The sequence below is a fragment of the Orcinus orca genome, chromosome 3, assembly GCF_937001465.1.
Source record: "Orcinus orca chromosome 3, mOrcOrc1.1, whole genome shotgun sequence".
NCBI classification, from domain to species: domain Eukaryota; kingdom Metazoa; phylum Chordata; class Mammalia; order Artiodactyla; family Delphinidae; genus Orcinus; species Orcinus orca.
In genome coordinates this window covers 96,675,875-96,699,861 of record NC_064561.1, presented here as the reverse complement: position 1 = coordinate 96,699,861, position 23,987 = coordinate 96,675,875, and the positions used below count along the sequence as shown (strand labels likewise).

The window sequence follows — 23,987 nt, the reverse complement described above, 5'->3', positions numbered from 1 at the left end:
AAAATTATTTGGCATACTTTACTAGAACGACGGCTGCTAAGGAGCAAGAAATTGAGTTTGATACTTCCTTACTAGAAGACAATGAAAATCTACAGGCAAATGAGATTATGTGGAATAATTTAACAGCAGAAAGTTTGCAAGTAATGTAAGTATTTAGAAAATCTGAAGCTTAAATATTAGTGTTACTACTTATAGTTAAACTTTATCAGATTTAAAATTCTAATTTTTATTTTCTTGGAAGTAATGAAAAGTAAATTAACCATGAACTGATCTTTGGTCAGAGTGAAATGTTTTGAGAAATATGTTAACTTTACCCATTATCATCACTAATTTCGGTAATTCTGAAAATCAAAATTCTGTGTGATGTTACATTCATTTGCCCAGTTATTGCTGATATCTTATATTGGAATAATGCTTTATTGTTTCCAAAATTTATAGAAATTTTTTTTATCCCATTTCATTCTCTAAATAGCAGAACCATTTTGGAAATGAGGACATTGAGTGTTAGAGATAAGAAGAGACTTACAGATGTCAGAAGCATTTAGTATAAAAATTTGACTTTTGAGTTCTTTTCTCTTTATAAGCAGAAGTATCTTCTGTTATAGGCTATTATATCAATTCCTTTTTCACTTTTTGTTATTATTGCATAAAATTTTAAAAGACTTTTAAGAAATCTTAATGTGTTTTTTGTCCTTTTCAAACATTTAAGGCTATTAACAGTACATTTTAAAATTTAGAAAACATGATTAAGGCATTCTACTTTTAAAGTATATTTAAAGATATTTAACCTCTCTGCTGATTTTGTTCAGGAGCAACACAAAGAAACATATTTATTAATAAGTGTTGTATGTATCTATACCTGTGTGAGAACTACAGCCAGAAATGATTACATACTTATTTTCTTTTCAGTATTGGACATGTTATATCATCTGACTTATTGAAATTTTACCTCAAAAGACACAGCCGAAAGTTCCTATCTATGTAATTAAGCAATCTCCCTTCTGTTGTTCAGTGACGTTGTAGTGTTACAGATAATTAAGTGGCAGGATCCTGGGACTAGCTCTTGGTAAGGGGTTTAATGTATTTAAAGTCGGCCAGATGGAATGAAGAAACTAACAAATGCTTGTTGAATTACCTTGTCCAAGATGAAGGCTTAATAGTTACCGGGGAGTGACCGTTGATGAGAGGAATGGAGGCATGGGAGTACCCTGCATTAGAGGGTCTTTTTGAGCAGCCATAATGCGATTCTTGAAGCTATTTCTCAAGTTTTAAGACCCTTCTCAGGAATCTCTCTTTGACTTTAGGTATACTCTTACAATGTCAGCTATCTCTAAACCAGTGGTTCTCACCCTGGGCAATTTTTGTTCCCAGGGGACATTTGACAATGTCTGAGACATTTTTATTTACCAGTTGGGAAGGTAGAGGCCATGGATGCTGCTAAGCAGCCTACAGTTCACAGGACAGCCTCCAACAACAAAGAATTATCTGCCAAAAATGTCAGTAGGGCCAAGGTTGAGAAACTCTGCTCTTAACAATAGAGTTGAATGCATGTCATAAAATAGATGTTTCTCAATTCTTGGGTAGTGACAAATTCCATTCCTTAATTCCTGTGCTGCTTGGTGAAGGAACATGACATAAATTACTCTTGTTTTTTTAAGTCATCATATTGACCCCAAAGAATTCATTCATTTATTCATCAAAATATATTTACTGTGTGTTTAAGGTTGTAAGGTTTAATACATTCAAGGAGTTTATGCTACAATTGATCAATTTAATTTAATACACCAAGAAGGAATGAGCATATAGATATTGGAGTGTTATGAGGTAAAATTAAAAATAGCTACCTGTTATAAGCTTATGTAAAATAAGAGATTTTGTGACCAAAGAAGAATTTGTTTTATTGCTTTTTAGGGTATAATTAGAGCAAAACTAGTTATATTCATAAATCATTATTTCTTAATTGTGATGATGAAGCAATGAACAAAAATGCAATAAATTAAAGGTAATAAATCTTTGATAATGTGATAGATTTAATTGCTTACCTCTTACTGAGGCAAAACTTTAGCTATATTTTGTTGAACAGTGTCTAAATTCAGGATATGAGTTTAAGATTAGACTTTCCTCAAGAATTTTATTCCAAGAATGAGTTATTCAGTGTGTCTGTTGGCACTGCTAAAATATTCTAAATTAATTCCATTAAAACATATATGTATGTATATATATGTGTGTATATATATATTTTAATGTAAGAGGAAAATCTTTCTTTTTACCATAATGTTAGTATATTAAATGTAAACTTATATCTTTTCTTTCCTGAGGTATTGATTTGATAATTTTGTTGTTTATGTTGGAATATTCGGTGCAATAGAAATGAATGAAACAAATGAACACATAGTTTCCAGAAAAATAAACACAAATGACCAGTAATCCTGTGACAATGAAAGAAATATACATTTTAAAAAAAAGAAGCTATTTCAACTACCAGCTTGGCGAGGATTACGTAATTTGATAGTACCCAGCGTTGTGTAGGATATGGGAAAATAAGCCTTCTTATAAAGTCTTGGCAGAAATGTAAATTAGTATAACCTTTTGGGAGAATAATTTGGCAATATACATCAAAATTCAACTTGCAAACCTTTTAACTTAGAAATTCCACTCCTAGGACTTTAGCATACAAGTACTCAAAGATACATGTACAAGCTTAACATATTGAGTTGGTTGGGTCTGAATCCTAACAGTATGGCTTATTACCTTTGTGAAACTGGACAGATTATTTAATCCTTTTATGCCTCATTTTCCTCAAAATGTAAAATGGTAATAATAATGTCACCCAATTCATAGTGTTGTTATGAAGATTACATGTATGAGTAAATGTGGAATACTTAGAAGAGTCCCTGGCACATAGTAAGTTCTGTGTATTAGTTTTTTTTTTTTAATGGAAGTATAGTTGATTTACAATATTATATAAGTTACAGGTGTACAATATAGTGATTCACAATTTTTAAAGGTTATACTCCATTTAGTTATTATCAAATATTGGCTATATTTCCTATGTTGTACAATATATTCTTGTAGCTTATTTTATATATAATAGTTTGTATGTTTTAATTCCTTACCCCTATACTGTCCCTCCCTACTTCGGGCTCCCCACTTGTAACCACTAGTTAGTTCTCTATATCTGTAAGTCTATTTCTTTTTTTGTTATATTCACTAGTTTGTTATATTTTTGGATTCCGCATTTGAGTGATATCATACAGTATTTGTCTTTCTCTGTCTGACTTATTTCACTTAGCAAATACCCTTCAAGTCCATCCATGTTGCTGCAAATGGCAACATTTCATTCTTTTTTATGGCTGAGTAGTATTCCATTGTGTGTGTGTGTGTGTGTGTGTGTGTGTGTATATATATATATATATATATATATATATATATATACCGCATCTTTTTTTATCTATTCATCTTTGATGGACACTTCAGTTGCTTCCATGTCTTGACAATTGTCAGTAACGTGGCTGTGAACATTGGAGTACATGTATCTTTTCAAATTAGCATTTTTATTTTTCCAGATATATACCCAGGAGTGGAATTGCAGGGTCATATGGTAGCTCTATTGTTAGTTTTTTGAGAAACCTCCATACTGTTTTCCATAGTGGTTGTACCGATTGACATTCCTACGAGCAGTGTACGAGGGTTCCCTTTTTCCACATCCTTGCCGACATTTGTTATTTGTGTTCTTTTTTTGATAGCCATTCTGACAGGTGTGAGGTGATATCTTATTGTGGTTTTGATTTGCATTTCCCTGATGATTAACTACGTTGAGCATCTTTTCATGTGTCTGTTGGCTGTTTGCATGTCATCTTTGGGAAAATGTCTATTCAGGTCTTCTGCCCATATTTTAATCAGGTTGTTTGGTTTTTCTTTTTTGATGTTGAGTTGTATGAGCTGTTTATAACTGTTGGATATTAACCCCTTATTGGTCATATCATTTGCAAATATTTTCTCCCATTCAGTAGGTTGTCTTTTTGTTTTGTCGATGCTTTCCTTTGTGATGCAAAAATCTTTAAGTTTAATTAGGTCCCATTTGTTTATTTTTGCTTTTATTTCCTTTGCCTTAGGAGACAGATCCAAAAAAGAATTTCTATGATTTATGTGAAAGAGTGTTCTGCCTGTATTTTCCTCTAGGAGTTTTATGGTTTCCTATCTTACATTTAGGTCTTCAATTCATTTTGAGTTTATTTTTGTACATGGTATTAGAGAATGTTCTAATTTCATTCTTTTATACGTAGCTGTTCTGTTTTCCCAGCATCACTTATTGAAGAGACTGTCTTTTCTCCATTGTATATTCTTGCCTCCTTTGTCGTAGGTTAATTAACTGTAAGTTAACTGTGGTTTTTTTTTCTGGGCTCTCTATTCTGTTCCATTGATGTATGTGTCTGTTTTTGTGCCAATACCATACTGTTTTGACTACTGTAGCTTTGTAGTATAATCTGAAATCAGGGAGCATGATTCCTCCAGCTCTGTTCTATTTGTTTTGGCTATTTGGGGTCTTCTGTGTTTCTATGTATTGGTTTTTGTTCTTTTTTTGTTTTGTTTTGTTTTTTTGCGGTACGTGGGCCTCTCACTGTTGTGGCCTCTCCCGTTGCGGAGCACAGGCTCCGGACGCGCAGGCTCAGCGGCCATAGCTCACGGGCCCAGCTGCTCCGCGGCATGTGGGATCTTCCCGGACCGAGGCATGAACCCATGTCCCCTGCAGCGGCAGGTGGACTCTCAACCACTGCGCCACCAGGGAAGCCCTGTTCTTGTTTTTTAAATTACTGCTTGGGGTGGTTTTGTACGTTAAGGACTCTGAGCACAATGCTTAGGTTTTTCAGGGGCCTTTGGCTGTGTTTGAGATCTGAAAGATTTTTGTTAGTTCCAAAATATGAAAAGAAAACTATTACAAGGTATAATACTATGTCATCTTCATTAATTATTAAATTTGGTATATACAAAAACATTTCAAACAATTTGTAGGTTAAACTTTCTCACTTATTAATATCTGTGTATGTACACACACACACACACACACACACACACACACACACACACACATACACGCATATAGTTTGGTTAGAGGTCAAGGATTATACAGGTCTCAAAACAGTGACAAAACACTGGAAACACAATAAATATTCATCAATAAGGGATTGGTAAATGAATTATGTTAGGTCTGTACTAACCCCACAATTTTCCCATATTATTCAGGTTTTAAATAGAATAAGATAGGTTTTAATATATGCTTGTATGGAAAGATCACCAGAGTATATGATAAAAAGCAAAAACAAGTTATAGAATAACATATATGGAATGAATCTATTAATAAAAAAGTACATTTATGTTTGTATATACATAGAACATATTTAGGAATGGAGGTGAATTGATGGGGTATGTAGGGAAGCATGTTGGGGCCAATATTTATAATAATGTTAAATAAATGTGGTTTTATTTCTCATCTGTTTGCAGTTTTATTTGAAAACTTATGTTAGCATGACTCTCCCCAGAATATTAGCTATTTATTTTCCTTCCCATTATGTTAGTTCCTTATCCTTTCACTAAGCATTTTTTCCTTAGTCACATTGCTTTATGTAGTTTTAGAATAGAACTCTCTCAAAGCTCTTTTTGAAAATGCTAATATTTTATGGCCTGTGCTTCCTTTTGTTCTGTATTTTTTCTTAGCCCATCTAAAAGCTCTAATGCATTAATAAAGAATGGTATTAAGGAAAACTTCAGAAACATTTTTCTTTTTGTTTTGCATTCCTTTATGTTTGTTTGAGTGATCAGTGACCCTATCCTTTGTGAAAGGTTACATTTGTTTGGAAATGAGAATCATTAATTTTTGACTTCTGGAGAATTTTTCCATAAATAGAAGTCATGCTGGCAATCTGTCAGACTGCTGATTAGTAGTGACTATGAAACAAAGAAAAAATTGGATTACATTTCTCTTGGACTCTTCAGAATTCTTGGCTAGATGTCAGATGTTGTGGGTGATTTATTAACATCTTTGTTGAATGAATGAGTGAATGAAGATGGTTTTATGGAGAGATTTCAGGGAGTTTCTGAATAGTGAATCTTGTCTCTGGCTTCATATTAGGATCACTTAGGGAGCTTTAAAAAATGCTGATGCCTGGGACCTGACCCAAACCAATGAAATCAGATTTTCTGAGAGTTAGATCTAGGCATTGGAATTTTTTGTAAACTCTCCAGGTGATTTTAATGTGCAGACAGGATTTAAAAATCTGCTGTATCCCGTTAAAACTTTTTGTAGAAATGTGTGTTTTACTTTCTGGGGGGAGGGTGTGTGCAAATTTTCAGAGGGCTTCTTAACCTAAAATGGCTAAGGACTACTGCTCTAGTTGAATATCTTTCATATTTAAACAATGTCTTTTTTGTTAAACTTTTCTAACTTATATTCCTCAAGTTGTATAGCATTACTGGGGAAAAATTAGCATTTTTACAGTAGTCTAATCAGAATTTCTTTTTAACTCTGTTTTTTTTCTGATCTACCATACTTCTGGACTAGTCTTGACTTGTAAGGTATTTGAAGTTTAAAGAGATGCCTTTTCCCTGAAGTTATCTCTTTCACTTTGCTAGTCATAAAAAGATACCTGTGAATTTTTTCTTTTTTTTTAGATTCCTAAATATAGCATAAAAATTGTTTTCATTAGGAAACACTCATAAATTTAATAGTTTATACTCTTGGTTGCTCTTTATTGTATCATGTAGAGCTTTCACAAGTAAATGCATGAGATTCTGAGATTATTACACAATTAGTATTTATATCTAAAACAAGATTATACAGTGTTGCTGCCTGCCCCCTTTTCAGATTTGATGGAAATCTAATGATATAATAATAAATGACAAAGTTACTGTATGTACCCATCTAAATATGTGCCACAAAGCATTTTTATCATACGCTCATTATTTATCTATCAGCTATAATTATAAAGGTAATACACCCCCCACACACACACACACACATATGGAGAGAGAGAGAGAGAGGAATTCAACTCAGCTATTTGTAGATTGTTTGTTTATCTCCTATTTACTGGAAATGTTTTTGCATGGTAGATCACTATGTGGTAGAGGGCTATTTCTCAGCCTCTGATAATTTCTAGCACCTGAGATCATGCAGTGCCACGACACATGCGTTCAGGTTGTATTACCTTCAGGCTTGAATCTGAGGTTGCTTCCTTTGTCTCTGTCATCTACAGCCTCTCTCCTTCCCCTCCAGCACCCCTTTGACATCTGCCTCATTTTTGGATCACCCTTGTTTGCCAAAGGCTGGAAGAGGTACTATATTTTATTGACTTTAATCATCCATTTATTAAGATTATATATGCAAATATTTCCTCTCATCTAATCACTACTTAATTGACTAATTGGAGACTCAGTAATTTTAGTTCATCCAAATAACTTGAAAAAAAGTCAGGTCTATAAAATTTGGAACATTAGAAGAATATATTTAAGTGTCTATTGTGTGGGTTTTGGCATTTTGGATAGACGAGGCATCAATTTGTGATCTATTGCAAACTAAAAGCAGGGTAAATGGAGTTATGAATCCATAGTTTAAGTGAGGCAAATTAAAGGTAGCAAGTTGCTCCAAAATATGAACATTAACATGTCTGCCAAAAGAGGAATTTTGATTAATTTTAGTAAAACGGTATAGAGTAAAGGTCCTGTTTAGTTCTTTTGTTGACTCAATTTTCTAGTTTCAAATGACGTCTCTTTATCATAAGTTGTTATTATCTATCAGTAGGAAATATAGTTGAATTCTAGAAGACTGTGTTTAGCTCTCTAGTCATATTCTAAAGTAAAGCCCAACCGCAGGCCTCATGTTTCCCAGTACATTTTAAAAAATTTAAAGTCAGAACATGTTTAACTTTTACAGTGGAATATAAATAAGATCTCTTAATTGAAGAATGGTAATTCTCTGTGTGGAAAAGTGATTATCTTGGATTTTTTGAGATACGAGTTAGCAAACTATAGCCTGTAGGTCAAATCCAGCTAACCACTTGTTTTGAGCAGTCTATGAGCCAAGACTGCTCATTACACTTTTAAATGGTTAAACAAATCAAAAGAAGAACTATATTTTGTGATATAAAATATAGTGTTTATATGTTTATATGAAATTTAAACATCAGAGTACATAAATAAAGTTATGTTGGAACACAGCCATGCTAATTCATTTACCTGTTGTCTATGGGTGCTTTCCTGCTACAGTGGCAGAGTTGAGCAGTTGTGACCATATATGGCATTCTCATCACACTGCTGCTTGGCATACTATAAATCACAATGACATGGTTATAATTCAACAGTGTTTTGAATGCCATACATATCATTGTACTACAGCATTTACTTACTTTTTATTATCAGTGCATGCATGTCATGTCAAAACAAGAAAAGAAGAGAAAATGGATTTTGGATGTCACACTTTAAGACACAGTGGAGTGTGGATTATTTTGTTATTGAATTAGATGGCAAAGCATTGTGTTTATCATGCACTGGCACTATGGCTGTGCTAAAATAATAAATGTTGACATTATCAGACTAAACACTCATCTCAATATTACTGACTCACAGGAGAGCACTAGTCAGAAAAATTTAAAAAGTTAAACTGGAATACCTCATCACAGCAGACTTTCTTCAGAAAAATAAAATATGAAAATGTGGATGAAGCCAAAATAAGTTTATGGGTAGCTTATTTGTTTGCCAAGCAAAAAAAGCCATTTATCAGTGGTAAATTAATTAAATAGTGTTTTACTGCAGTAACTGAAGAAATATGTCGAGAGAAAATAAGTTTATGACCATTACTCTTTCAGCAAGAACATTTGCTTGAAGGGTTGAAAACACTGGGGGCTAAATCGTTAGTAAATTAAAAAAACATGACAAATGATTTCAACTAAAGAATTACTTTTGATGAATAAATAGCCTGTGTGGATCAACTACAAACAATATTTTCATTGAAGTTGAGAAAACACTAATTCAGTACAAACTGAAGTGGAGTTTGTTACATCTGCTAAGATGTAATTTTACAACTGATGTTGTTAAAAATACGTGTGTATCAGAAGAAGTTTTAGTTGAACAAATTTACAAAGCTTGTGAAAATGTTAGGTGTTTAAATCCTGTGGTTATTCATTGTATTATTCAATAGTAGGCACTTTGTGAAAAATGTTGTAATCTAATCATATGGTTATTGAACCAATAATGTCAACAGTGAACTTCATTTGCTCTCCTGGACTTGACTATCATCAATTTCATGGATTTTTGTCAGAAATTGAAACTCAATATCCTGAATTGCCTTATCATATAGGACTTTGATGATTTAGAACTGGTAAAGTTTTATTGTGATTTCTTTTGAGCTCAGAGTCATGATGAAAATTTTTTTAAAAATCAGAATATCCCTTTCACCAATGGAGAGACTTTCACCAATGGACAGATCATCCAAAATGAAAATAAATAAGGAAACACAAGCTTTAAATGATACATTAAACAAGATGGACTTAATTGATATTTATAGGACAATCCATCCAAAAACAACAGAATACACATTTTTCTCAAGTGCTCATGGAACATTCTCCAGGATAGATCATATCTTGGGTCACAAATCAAGCCTTGGTAAATTTAATAAAATTGAAATTGTATCAAGTATCTTTTCCAACCACAGTGCTATGAGACTAGATATCAATTACAGGAAAAGATCTGTAAAAAACACAAACACGTGGAGGCTAAACATTACACTACTTAATAACGAAGTGATCACGGAAGAAATCAAAGAGGAAATAAAAAAATACCTAGAAAAAAATGATAATGGAGACACGATGACGCAAAACCTATGGGATGCAGCAAAAGCAGTTCTAAGAGGGAAGTTTATAGCAATACAATCCTACCTTAAGAAATAGGAAACGTCTCGAATAAACAACCTAACATTGCACCTAAAGCAATTAGAGAAAGAAGAACAAAAAAACCCCAAAGTTAGCAGAAGGAAAGGAATCATAAAGATCAGATGAGAAATAAATGAAAAAGAAATGAAGGAAACGATAGCAAAGATCAATAAAACTAAAAGCTGGTTCTTTGAGAAGATAAACAAAATTGATAAACCATTAGCCAGACTCATCAAGAAAAAAAGGGAGAAGACTCAAATCAATAGAGTTAGAAATGAAAAAGGAGAAGTAACAACTGACACTGCAGAAATACAAAAGATCATGAGAGATTACTACAAGCAACTCTATGCCAATAAAATGGACAACCTGGAAAAAACGGACAAATTCTTAGAAATGCGCAACCTGCCAAGACTGAATCAGGAAGAAATAGAAAATATGAACAGACCAATCACAAGCACTGAAATTGAAACAGTGATTAAAAGTCTTCCAACAAACAAAAGCCCAGGACCAGATGGCTTCACAGGCGAATTCTATCAAACATTTAGAGAACAGCTAACACCTATCCTCAAACTCTTCCAAAATATAGCAGAGGGAGGAATACTCCCAAACTCATTCTACGAGGCCACCATCACCTTGAGACCAAAACCAGAGAAGGATGTAACAAAGAAAGAAAACTAGAGGCCAATATCACTGATGAACATAGATGCAAAAATCCTCAACAAAATACTAGCAAACAGAATCCAACAGCACATTAAAAGGATTATACACCATGATCAAGTAGGGTTTACTCCAGGAATGTAAGGATTCTTTAATATACGCAAATCAATCAACGTGATACACCATACTAACAAACTGAAGGAGAAAAACCATATGATCATCTCAATAGATGCAGAGGAAACTTTTGACAAAATTCAACACCCATTTATGATAAAAACCCTGCAGAAAGTGCGCATAGAGGGAACTTTCCTCAACATAATAAAGGCCATATATGACAAACCCACAGCCAACATCGTTCTCAATGGTAAAAAACTGAAAGCATCTCCACTAAGATCAGGAACAAGACAAGGTTGCCCACTCTAACCACTCTTATTCAACATAGTTTTGGAAGTTTTAGCCACTGCAATCAGCGAAGAAAAGGAAATAAAAAGAATCCAAATCGGAAAAGAAGAAGTAAAGCTGTCACTGTTTGCAGATGACATGATACTATACATAGAGTATCCTAAAGATGCTACCAGAAAACTACTAGAGCTAATCAATGAGTTTGGTAAAGTAGCAGGATACAAAATTAATGCACAAAAATCTCTGGCATTCCTATAAACTAATGATGAAAAATTTGAAAGTGAAATCAAGAAAACACTCCCATTTACCATTGCAACAAAAAGAATAAAATATCTAGGAATAAACCTACCTAAGGAGACAAAAGACCTGTATGCAGAAAATTATAAGACACCGATGAAAGAAATTAAAAATGGTACAAACAGATGGAGAGATATACCATGTTCTTGGATTGGAAGAATCAACATTGTGAAAATGACTCTACTACTCAAAGCAATCTACAGATTCAAGGCAAACCCTATCAAACTACCACTGGTGTTTTTCACAGAACTAGAACAAGAAATTTCACAATTTGTATGGAAACACAAAAGACCCCGAATAGCCAAAGCAATCTTGAGAACGAAAAACGGAGCTGGAGGAATCAGGCGCCCTGACTTTAGAGTATACTACAAAGCTACAGTAATCAAGACAGTATGGTACTGGCACAAAAATAGAAAGATAGATCAATGGAACAGGATAGAAAGCCCAGAGATAAACCCATGCACATATGGTCACCTTATCTTTGATAAAGGAGGCAGGAATGTACAGTGGAGAAAGGACAGCCTCTTCAATAAGTGATGCTGGGAAACCTGGACAGGTACTTGTAAAAGTATGAGATTAGATCACTCCCTAACACCATACACAAAAATAAGCTCAAAGTGGATTAAAGACCTAAATGTAAGGCCAGACACTATCAAACTCTTTATGTCGTAGACATAAAGTGGAAATACAAACAAAAATAAACAAATGGGACCTAATGAAACTTCAAAGCTTTTGCACAGCAAAGGAAACCATAAACAAGACCAAAAGACAACCCTCAGTATGGGAGAAAATATTTGCAAATGAAGCAACTGACAAAGGATTAATTTCCAAAATTTACAAGCAGCTCATGCAGCTCAATAACAAAAAAGCAAACAACCCAATCCAAAAATGGGCAGAAGCCCTAAATAGACATTTCTCCAAAGAAGATATACAGACTGCCAACAGACACATGAAAGAATGCTCAACATCATTAATCATTAGAGAAATGCAAATCAAAACTACAATGAGATATCATCTCACAGCAGTCAGAATGGCCATCATCAAAAAATCTAGAAACCATAAATGCTGGAGAGGGTGTGGAGAAAAGGGAACACTCTTGCACTGCTGGTGGGAATGTGAATCAGTACAGCCACTATTGAGAACAGTATGGAGGTTCCTTCAAAAACTACAAATAGAACTACCATATGACCCAGCAATCCTACTACTGGGCATATACCCTGAGAAAAGCATAATTCAAAAAGAGTCATGTACCAAAATGTTCATTGCAGCTGTATTTACAGTAGCCCGGAGAAACAACCTATGTGCCCATCATCAGATGAATGGATAAAGAAGATGTGACACATATGTACAATGGAATATTACTCAGACAGAAAAAGAAACGAAATTGAGCTATTTGTAATGAGGTGGATAGACCTAGTGTCTGTCATGCAGAGTGAAGTAAGTCAGAAAGAGAAAGACAAATACCGTATGCTAACACATATATATGGAACTGAAGAAAAAAATATGTCATGGAGAACCTAGGTGTAGGACAGGAATAAAGACACAGACCTACTAGAGAATGGACTTGAGGATATGGGGAGGGGTAAGGGTAAGCTGTGACAAAGTGAGAGAGTGGCATGGACATATATGCACTACCAAACGTAAAGTAGATAGCTAGTGTGAAGCAGCCACATAGCACAGGGCGATAAGCTCGCTGCTTTGTGACCACGTTAGAGGGGTGGGATAGCGAGGGTGGGAAGGAGGGAGATGCCAGAGGGAAGAGAAATGGGAACATATGTATATGTATAACTGATTCACTTTGTTATGAAGCAGAAACTAACACATCATTGTAAAGCAATTATACTCCAATAAAGATGTAAAAAAAAAAGAAAAGAATTTCCCTCAACCATTGTTATTGAACACTAAATTCTAAAAGCTTTGGAAATTAGCTATGTAATGAATTAAACCTAAAATTACAATATCATTCTGTGCTTACATATGGAACTTATACTCCATTAATGTCAGGATGACAACTAATGTTGTTTGAATCCCAGGTAATGTCAGGCAGTTTTATATATTTCCTGTACTGTCAAACATTAAAACATGAAGCCAGATCACCATTCCCACCAAATTTTTAGCTGATGTATTTTTTGAGCTCAAACTACATTTCCAGGTGTGAATTTTGGACTTTGGTACAAATATTTTGACATTTCAAAATCCATTTAACTGTGCAGTTGAGGAATTCCCACATAACTTTCAATTAGAAGTGATGAATCTGCAACGTAATGACATGCTAAAAAGCATGCAATATAATTTTATAAATGCTTGCTAAGCAATAAATATGCTTAATTAAAATATGCTCATGGATTGATACTAGTATTTGGCAGTACCTATCTTTTCAAAGTGAAATACATAAAATCTCATTACATATCTTCATTTACAAGTGAATATTATAGTGGATTTTGTTGATAAGCACTAACTTTGAGTCCCAGTGAAAGGAAATAATAGCACCCTCGAAAGGTTTCTGTCCTTATTAGTAGACTGGTGTTACAATAAATTGTACCCAGTTTATTATTATATTTTGAATTTGTCGATAAAATATTTGTGAATATTTTTTTCTCTTTTGCTATATTAATACTTATATAATATCCTTGATTTTGCCTCATGGGGGCAAAGCCTAAAATATTTACTCTCCAGACTTTTATAGAAAATGTTTGCTGACTTTTGTTGTAAGGAATGACACCAATTTAACCCATTGGAATGTCTGAATCAACCTTATCAATTAATGGAATGACAAATAATGCAGTACTCTCACATGTTAAGCAGGACCTCGGTTTTTGTTATGTCTGTTTTTGGCTGTTTTCATTTATAATCTTAACTTGATTTTGGTCTTTGTTTAAACATATACTGCAGTTATATTGGATTGTGTTAGGGGAATACTTTTTGAGTGAGTGAGTTGGGAAGATTTGGAAATACGTAAAATGTTAGAAGGCAGATGATATGTTAGAAGGACAGTTTGGTCTTAACCAAATAAATCATGGAAGGCAGGTGGATTTTTTGTATTGAGGTGGATTAGGTTGTATATTAGGAGAAATTCACAACTTTTGCTTGGTTGGTTAGGAGCCATCCTCTTCGGTTTAATCTGTTTAATCTTGAGAAAAGCTAATAGATTTGTGACATGGGAGAGAAGGTCATCCATAAATTGCTATGCTGCTGCAATTGTATTTTAAGAAAGAGTTTCCAAGAAATGGTTTATTTCTTCAATTTATGTAATAGAGAAGAAGTAAATAAGTAATAGAAGTAAGTAATAGAAGTAATAGAGAAGAAGAGTTGTCAGAAAAGTTACTTCAGGCAACTGTAACCCTTATTCCACTTGGGTTTTTATTAACCCAAATGTCACAATTAATGTGACAGTATTAGGAATTTGCAATTCATAATTTTTTAGGAAGTTGGGTCTCTTTAAGGGTGCTGTATGATTTAAATAATAATAGCCAATGGTTTGAAGATATACAAAGTATTGTTATAAGTGTTAGAAGCTTGTTATTATCCACAATAATTGCTTTAAGCTTTTGTATCTTTTAAATACAACCAAATCTTTAAAAATTTTCTAACTAATACATGTGGGTGATAAAACTGCAAAATATAAGCATATGAATGTATATAAATTGTATTCTTAAGTGGAGTCATTCTATACATACTCTTGCATCATCTACTTTTCTTAACATATGAAATCTTCTTAATAGTGTACAGTGCTTTCCTGCTTTCGTGTATGTAACATAATTCATTTAATTTAGTTATTTATTGGTGGACATTTATGTTATTTCTACTGTAGATTTTTTTATTGCCAGCGGCAGATGCAGGTTCTGTCGAGCCTGAAGCTTACAAAATTTGGAGGGGAGGAACATCTAACAGAAAAACTATACAAATTTGCAAATATAAAATTAAGTATGGGGCCTTGGAATGTATCATGCAGGTGTGGTTTCTGAAGGTTATGTGTCATTAGCATCATAGTAAATTCACCTTTGGTTGTTGTGAGTATAAGTTGTGGCACAGTAAACATCCTTGTATTTACAGCTTTGTACACTTGTTGAAGCATATATATTGGATAAATTTTGTGAGGTGGAATTACTAAGATGGAGAATATTAGTTGTTAAGATCATGGACTTAGAGTTTAAGCTGCCTGGGCTCTAATACCAGATCTTCCACATATCAGCTCTGTGAACTTGGACAAGATCCTTAACCTCTCTGTACTTCAGTTCCTCATATGATAATGAAAATAATACTAATAGTTTTGTTATAAGACTATGTGAATTTAAGTGCTATTTCTAAAGTGCTTAAAACTGTGCTTGTCAGTCAGTACATGTTAAGTATTATGTCAGTTTTGTGAGTTTTTTTTAATGAGATAGTGTCATTTTATGACATTTAGATATTTGCGTCATGATTCTTTAAGTATACCATGATATCTAATTAAAAATTTTAAATAAGCCTTTTGAACTGTTACTGTTATATTTGTGTACAGAACATATACAACAATGACATCGTAGTGAATAGTTCTTTGAAATTTGCAAACTATTTTTATGTTTATTAAGTCATCTATATATAACCTGTATATACTGGAATGTTTTCCTCTTAATCCATTCCACTCCAGGTGGAGAAAAGGGACAATATTTTCCCCATATAATTCCATTCTTCTAAATCTTCTTTGTCTTTTGTACTTTGAATTTGCAACCATGGGTCTGTAGAAATTTAGAAATATTAAGAAATTTTGACTTCAAAGGCTTATCTTTGCTCAATTTTTTATTTAAGAAGACTTTGCATAAAGCTCTGCTATGCTTTGTTTGCACTAAGGCTGTAAAAGATTAAAGCCTGAAGAAGAGGTACTATTTTTTTTGACATGATCAAGAGCGAGATAAAGTAGAGGAAACTAATATTATTATTCCTTTTTCTGTGATCTTCTTCTCCTTCCCTTTTTCTTGTCTCCTTTCTTTCTTCCTCCAGCCTTCATTGCTCAACGTAACAGGTAGTAAATTCTAGCTAACATAACAGACCTGCCAGAGAACAGAAGTATTACTAGCTCTTCTAGGCCTTTGTTTTAACTTCTAGGACCTTTCCAGCTCTTTAGAGAATCTAATAAGCTGGTGGTAGGTTTCTTTCTCTTTCTGGGTTAAAATTGTTTTAGCACAAATCAGAAATTTGAAAAGAAATCACGAGTACCACCTCATTCTTCTCACAAATGAGCTGACATGTGTACGTCACAAGTTTAGCATAAACAAAACTTCATATTTAATTCTTCATTGAAAGCTTATATGATATTTTTCAGAAGGCTGAATGATTGCTAAAGGAAGTAGAAAGTATTAGCAGATTTGGATTTTAATATACTTGGCTAGAATTGCCACGTGCCAGTGGTCTCTGATAGAGGGAGTTAGGCAGTCTAAGGTGGTTTAAACAATGGATCAGGACTCTGGCTTTCACCTCATTCTTCCCTTCTTACCCCATTTCAAAGTAAAAAGAGGGCAACACTACAATTAACTAGAGTAACTATGATGCTCACCACAATCAACTGTCTTCCCTTGAATTTTTCCAAGTGATAAATATGAAGAAATCAATAGTAAAACTCCCCATTTTTTGCTTCCTTTTAGATTTGTGGTGATATTATTACTGTCATGTCACATCAAATCAACATGTATGTGTACGTGTGTGTATATGTGTGTGTATAGAGACATACTGTTTTGTTTGCATCAAAAATAACAAAGACATGCAAGCTTATGTTAATTTCTCATGGAACCGAAATTCTTCACATTTCCAAAAAGTTAGAGTTCTTGGCAATGACACTGTTATAAAGGGAAAAACAACTTTTAATTATGAATGGCTCCTCTACTTTCAATGTAGCATTCTTGCAATTTCTTTACTTTACTTGTCCTTAATTAGGAATAATGTATAAATAATATAACCTGTTCTTGAGTTTTATTTAAAATACACTCAATCCTACCTCTGCCTTGGGAGCAATGTCAACTTTTGCATCCAATGTTAACAAAATATTCTTTAAAAAAATAGAAGACAATTTTTTTTTTTCTTTTTTTTTGGCTGTGCCATGTGGCCTGTGGGATTGTAGTTCCCCGACCAGGGATCAAACCTGGGCCCCCTGCAGTGAAAGCACGGGGTCCTAACCACTGGACCGCCAGGGAATTCCCTAGAAGACAATATTTAAAGTTACTTTTCAGAAAAATATTTTTTACGAAACTAGTAAAATTGGTTAATAATATACAGTTACATTTATAGGGAATATACTATGCTTCCAAATCCATGTTAGGAACTTTAAAACTATTCATCATAGTTACAGGAACCCTTTAAATTAAGTATTAATTTCTGTTTTATTAGGGAAGAAAATGGAAGTTTAGAAAAGCCAAGTAAATATTGAACATGAAGGTGTCTGCTTCTAGACCTGTTGTCTGTTATACCAGAGTAAGGTGCTTTACAAAATGCAGTAGAGGTGTAGAATTATAAACACAAATAATTCTCTTAATCTGATGTAGAAAGGTAAAGTGATTAGCTTGACGATAAAATGTTTGTATGAAAGGAGTCAGCCCTGTACTAATGACATCTATATACAGAGAACTAAAGCTTCCCTCACTGCACCACTGCAGTAGGGGTTCATATATCAGTTTAGCCCATATGGTGGGTGAAAATCATAAATTGTGCTGTTCCCACATTGAGGTAGCTCTTTGGTTTCACACTCTAGATAATTGAGAATGATTGGAATCAGGAGAGCCTTGGGAGTTATTAGGGAATTGCAGAAAAAAGCTTAATGTGTGAACTCATGAGAAAAACAAGACATAGAGAACTGAGTTGAGCACATACTTGCAGAGTGTGCAAGACACTGTGCTAAGTGTAAGGGATGTGCTGTGAAGAGTAAGCCATGGTGCCTGCATCTTACAGTTTGGTGGGACTATGTATTTATTTCAGGATGGAGCAGAGAATATGGTACAGTGAGAAGAATTGAGAAGAAACTAGGGAAAGAAACAGTAATAGTCAAAGAGAGGAAAGAAGAAGAGAGGGTTGGAAGAAAAAAGGTCGATGTCTCTTCTACTAGAATGTAAGTTTCCTGAAGCCAAACTTGTTTATTGTTGTATCCCTAGTGTCTAGGAGCATGCCTGACACAAGTTATGCTCTTAGTAAACACCTGTTTAGATGAATGAAGGAAGAATTGAGAAGAGAGGTGAATGGAAAATTGAGTAGGAAGAAAAGAAGAGAATAGAGAAAGGTATAGGAGAGAGAAGTAAAAGAACAGAGGAGAGGAAAGTGATAAAGAGAGGGAAAGAGCTTTCTACCAAATTCAGCTTTGATGCAACATGGCCAAGGCAGTGGTGAGAAGCTTGTCTTTATTACCTCTAGACTGGGGTTGGGACGGGTACAGAGGTAGGGTCCTGTGTTCCAGACTTTCATGCTGATTAAATGAGATTATATATAGGGCAGAGTTTTATAAAGAGCAAAGCATTATGTGTGAGTGTTATTTACTTATGTATTTATAGTTGTTAATAAGTAGCTTGAAGCCAGAAGTTGAAATGTAGGTTTCTTGAGAATGACCTCTAATTTTAATACAGTAATGCTTTCTGTGTCTAGTAGTCAGGATATGAACTATTCTACAAAACTGAACTTTCCTGATAATCAAAGCTTATATTGTCATCAAATTCAACAAAATAATTTTACCAGATTTGATGTATGTCTCTTGTAAATATATATATATTCTTAAAAAAAGACCTATCTAATTTAACCTTTCCCTTATTATTCTGGATCATTATTATAAGCATCATTGATTATGTTTTGCTATAATATATTACTGCCCTCAGAAACCTGTTGAGATTTATTATGTTGCTTAACTCTTAACATAGATGAAGTAATCTGGATTACTGTTTTTTGAGTTCTTCTGATTATGTCTCATGGTTTTTCTGTCTCTTCTATCTCTATTACCTATTATTTAATAGTTTAAAAATGAAATTAATTTTTGTTATAAGAGATTTAACTAATATAGATAAATATAGAGTAAAATACAAGAGGCTTTTTTGTCCTTAAATCACGCTCTATTCCAATCCCAAACCCCTCAGAGTGATGATGAAAATTTGGTTTGTAGTAACCTGTTTTTTCTCCACACATAAATACATACATAGTGTATTAATCTGCTATGGCTGCCATGATAAAATACCATGAATGGGTGGATTAATCAACAGCATTTACTTCTCATTGTTCTGGATGTTAGAAGTTCCAGATCAAGGTGCTGGCCAGTTTGGCTCCTGGTGAAATTATTTTCCTGGGTGTAGACTGCTACCTTCTTGTGTACTCACATGACCTCTTCTTTGTCTGGGATTGGAGAGAGAGACAGCATGAGTGAACCCTCTGGTGTCTCGTCTAAGGACACTAATCCCATCATGAAGGCTCCACCCTCACAAACTCATCTAACCCTAATTACCTCCCAAAGTCCCTCTCTCCAAATACCATCACTTTGAGGGTTAGGATTTCAACATATGAATTTTGAGGGATTACAATTCAGTCAGTAGCACATATACACATACACTTATTTCAATATAAATGGAACCATGCTATATGTATTTTTCAGCATCATGCCTTTTAATTTAAGACTTTGCCTTGGAAGAATGTTTTATGTGTGCACCTCATTCTTTTTAGTGACTATATGCTCTGTATCTTAAATGGATTAAAATTTATGCAGCTATTCCCCTGTTGATGAACATTTAAATATTTTTTAGTTTTTTGTTTTATAAAGAGTGTTATAACAAACATCTTCATATGGACTGATTGTGTGCACTTTGTAAAGTGTTCTGGTAAGACAGATTTTTAGATGGTCAAAGAATATTCTAATCTGAAGTTTGAGAGACAATTCCAAGTTGACCACTAAAAAATTTGTGCTAGTTTTGTCACATCAATAGGGTATGTGTCTTCCTTCCTTCCTCCCTCCCTCTCTCCCTCCTTCCCTATATTTTGAGTTGTTCTGATTATGTCTCATAGTTTTTCTACCTCTTCTATCTCTATTACATATTATTTAATAGTTTAAAAATCATATTCATTTTTGTTATGAGATTTAAATAATATAGATAAATATAGAGTAAAATATGAGAGGCTTTTTTGTCCTTAAATCACCCCCTATTCCAATCCTATACCCCTTCCATCCTTCCTATATCTTCCTTCCTTCCCTCCTTCCTTCCTTCCTTCCTTCCTTTTTCTTTCTTTCTACAATATTGAGAATACTGAATATTATCACTTTTTCATGCTTGTCAATTTTAGTAGGTGAAAAATAACTTACTATTCATTTAATTTGCAGGTTTTTTTTTTTGTGGTTCAGGTTGTAAATATTTCCGTGTGCTTACTGATCATTTGAATTTTTCTTGATGAACTTCCTGTTGTGTTTTTTGTCCATTTTCATAGTAGGTTGACTTTTTTCTAAGAGTTTTTCTACCTGAGCTTTTGCTTGTAATTCCCAATGCAAATATTTCTTTGAAGTTTGACTTTTACTTTTGACTTTATTTATCATCTCTTTAACTTTAAATAAATTCAAATATTCATATACTTGGGTTATTTAATATTTTGTATATTTTGGGTTTCATGTCTCGCTTTAAAAAGCTGAAGATAAAAATTTTAATGTGATATGATAGCTGTGTATGTATATTTTATGATTATAGAAATTTTATTTTTCCTTTTTGTAGTTGAACTATAGTTGATTTAAAATACTGTGTTAATTTCAGGTGTTCAGGAAAGTGATTCAGTTATATATATATATATATATATATATATATATATATATATATTCTTTTTCAGATTCTTTTCCATTATAGGTTATTAAAGGATATTGAACATAGTTTCCTGTGCCATACAGTAAATCCTTGTTGCTTATCTATTTTATATATAGTGGTGTATATCTGTTAATCCCATACTTCTAATTTATTCCTTCCCTCCCTTTCACCTTTGATAACCATAAATTTGTTTTCCATGTCTGTGAGTCTGTTTCTGTTTTGTAAATAAGTTAATTTGTATTATTTTTTAGATTCCAGCTGTGTGTGTTTTCGTGGTAGAAATATTTCTATTCAGGACCAAATGCATTTTATGTGACCAAAAATTGTCTGGTCTATGGGTACATATTAATTTTACGTATTTAATTGTACTCAAATCTATATATTAATAAAAAATACCTCTATTGTAATATGTGACAACAGAAATAGTTTATATTAAATTACCATGTGACTGAGCCTTACTTTCTTTTCTTTAAAATAAGGATAACAGTATCTATCTCATACGTTGTTGTGAGAATTAAATGGGATAATATATGCAAATAATACTAGATGTTATTTACTCAGATGCCTCCTAAGTACCATTCATTGTTTATACATTAGTGTATTTCATCTTCAAAACAATGCTCTGAAGCAAGTATTACAGTACCCAAAATACTAATGAGAAAATAGATCCAATGAGCTTAAGCAAGTTGCCCAGGATCTCAGATAAAAAGTGGCAAAGCCAGATTATAAATACATGTTGTTCTGAAAACAAAAATCGTGTTTTTTTCACTATACACTCTTCCTGGGAGATGACAGGTATTTTTTACTTTAGTCCTTTTCTCTTTCTCCATTTTCAGTTTCTCTTTCTCTTTTGCTGTTTGATGAATAAGACTCCCTAAAACAGACTGTCCAAGAGTACTCACTGTGATTATTGAAATGTTCTTTTCTCTGTCCAAAGAGGTAGCCATTAGCCACATGTGTCTGTTGAGTGCTTGAAATGTGGCTGATGGAACTGAGGAACTGAAATTTTACTCTTAATTAATTAATTAATTTAATTTATATTTTTATATGCATTAACTTTTTTTTAAACATCTTTATTGGAGTATAATTGTTTTACAATGGTGTGTTAGTTTCTGCTTTATAATAAAGTGAATCAGCTATACGTGCACATATATCCCCATATCTCCTTCCTCTTGCGTCTCCCTCCCATCCTCCCTATCCCACCCCTCTATGTGGTCACAAAGCACCGAGCTGATCTCCCTGTGCTATGCGGCTGCTTCCCACTAGCTATTTTACATTTGGTAGTGTAAAATTACATGCGACTACTGTTTTGGACATTGCAACCTTAGATATATGAATCCCTTTTTTTTTGTATGTATAAAGTGAGTGTAATTAATGTATTGATTGATAATGAGGAAACTGTTCATTCTAGGTTGAAAACTTTAGCAGAGGAACTTATACAGACACAGCAGATGCTTTTAAATAAGGAGGAAGCTGTCCTGGAGTTAGAGAAGAGGATTGAGGAATCTTCTAAGACCTATGAAAAGAAGTCTGAGTGAGTAAAACAAAAATAATTTGAAGGAAGAAAGTTTAATTGATGTAATTTTACAGAAGTACTTCAGTTACATGGAATTATGGATGTGTAATTTCTAGAAGCTGAAATTTCATATTAAGTATAAAACTGTGTATGGTTGAATTACTTTCTTGGACTCTAGAAGAGTGATTTTGTGTTTTTATCAATATAGTGTATTGATCATATGTCTCATTGTTTTAATGGTTTGAATTATTTTCTGAAAAACCCTGTTAAAACCTGTCTTTACTCCCCCTCATCAAAGTCTACCAGATTCACTGTGAATTCCTTGTTAAGAAAGTGACAGACCAGTATTATCTAGAAACTGGTTTCTACTGTGTTAGAAGGAAGCAAATAAACTTACTAAAAAAGAGCAGTCTGTTTCACCTATAAAAATCCTTCTGATATTTGCTGTGCTGTTTTTGTCTTACTGTTGTTTTTCTTGCTGATTTCTGGATCTGTAAATATTTTCATGGATCCTCTGACATAACTTGTTTTGCTATACTCTTGTTTTTACTGATTTCAATAATTATGTTTTCTACTATATTAAGGTTTAAATTTCGATCTAAAATTTAAAATTTCTAATCTGACTTTGGTCATTGTTTGCATCTCTAACAGGGGTTACTGGTATGGTTTCTCTAATCCTAGACTAGAATATATAAATTTCTTGCTATCATACTTTCCCAATTGGTGTGATTTGTCAAGACTTTCAAGGATTGTGATGTGTAGCATTTGTCTGGTCTATACTTGCTCTTACTTTCTACACAACTTTTCAAATATTTTCTACTTCTCTCAAATTTCTGATCCTTTTATATACCCCATCATAGTCAGCAGATGGACCTCTCCTACATTACAGAAAAAATTAGAATCATTAGGTGGCAAGTCCCTTATTTTCTAGATATTTTAGATATCTAAATGCACCACGTTTGTACCCATTCTCTTTCCTTACTTCCATAGAGGATCTGTTCCTTTTCCTGTCTATTTCTTGTGCCTATTTTTATATCTCATCATCTCTTACTTTCCCAGAAATTTTACATTGTTTTATATATTATGTTCACCTTTTCTTCTCAACTGTGTCCTGTGCTCACTTTTTAAATATTCTTAGGTTTTGACTCCTGAAAATAATCTCTACCTTTCTTACCACCCTAGATAACCTGTCATTAATCTTCATCTTTTCCCTCAATTACTGTCTTTGCTTTCTGTTTTCTTAGTCAAACTTGTTGTAAGAGTGCTAATGAGCACTCATTTCCTCAAGTCTCACTTAGTAATTAACCCACAGATATCTGGCTTCTGCCCTGTCACTGTTGAAATAGGTAGATATCTATGAGATCATCAATGACCTTTATATTGCTAAATTTAGCAATGATCTTACTTGACCTCCTC

General features: G+C 33.4%; 1 protein-coding gene across 17 annotated transcripts in view; it reads left to right on the top strand.

Annotated features, from left to right (window-relative positions):
• The window catches only part of FER (FER tyrosine kinase), a 622,960-nt gene that overhangs the window by 269,357 nt on the left and 329,616 nt on the right, over positions 1-23,987 (top strand). For all 17 annotated transcript variants that reach the window (XM_004267438.3, XM_049707502.1, XM_033423747.2 and 14 more), the window contains 2 exons: positions 26-145; positions 22,467-22,589. In XM_004267438.3, the coding sequence (XP_004267486.1) occupies positions 26-145; positions 22,467-22,589 (243 nt within the window). The remainder of the gene's footprint in view (positions 1-25; positions 146-22,466; positions 22,590-23,987) is intronic.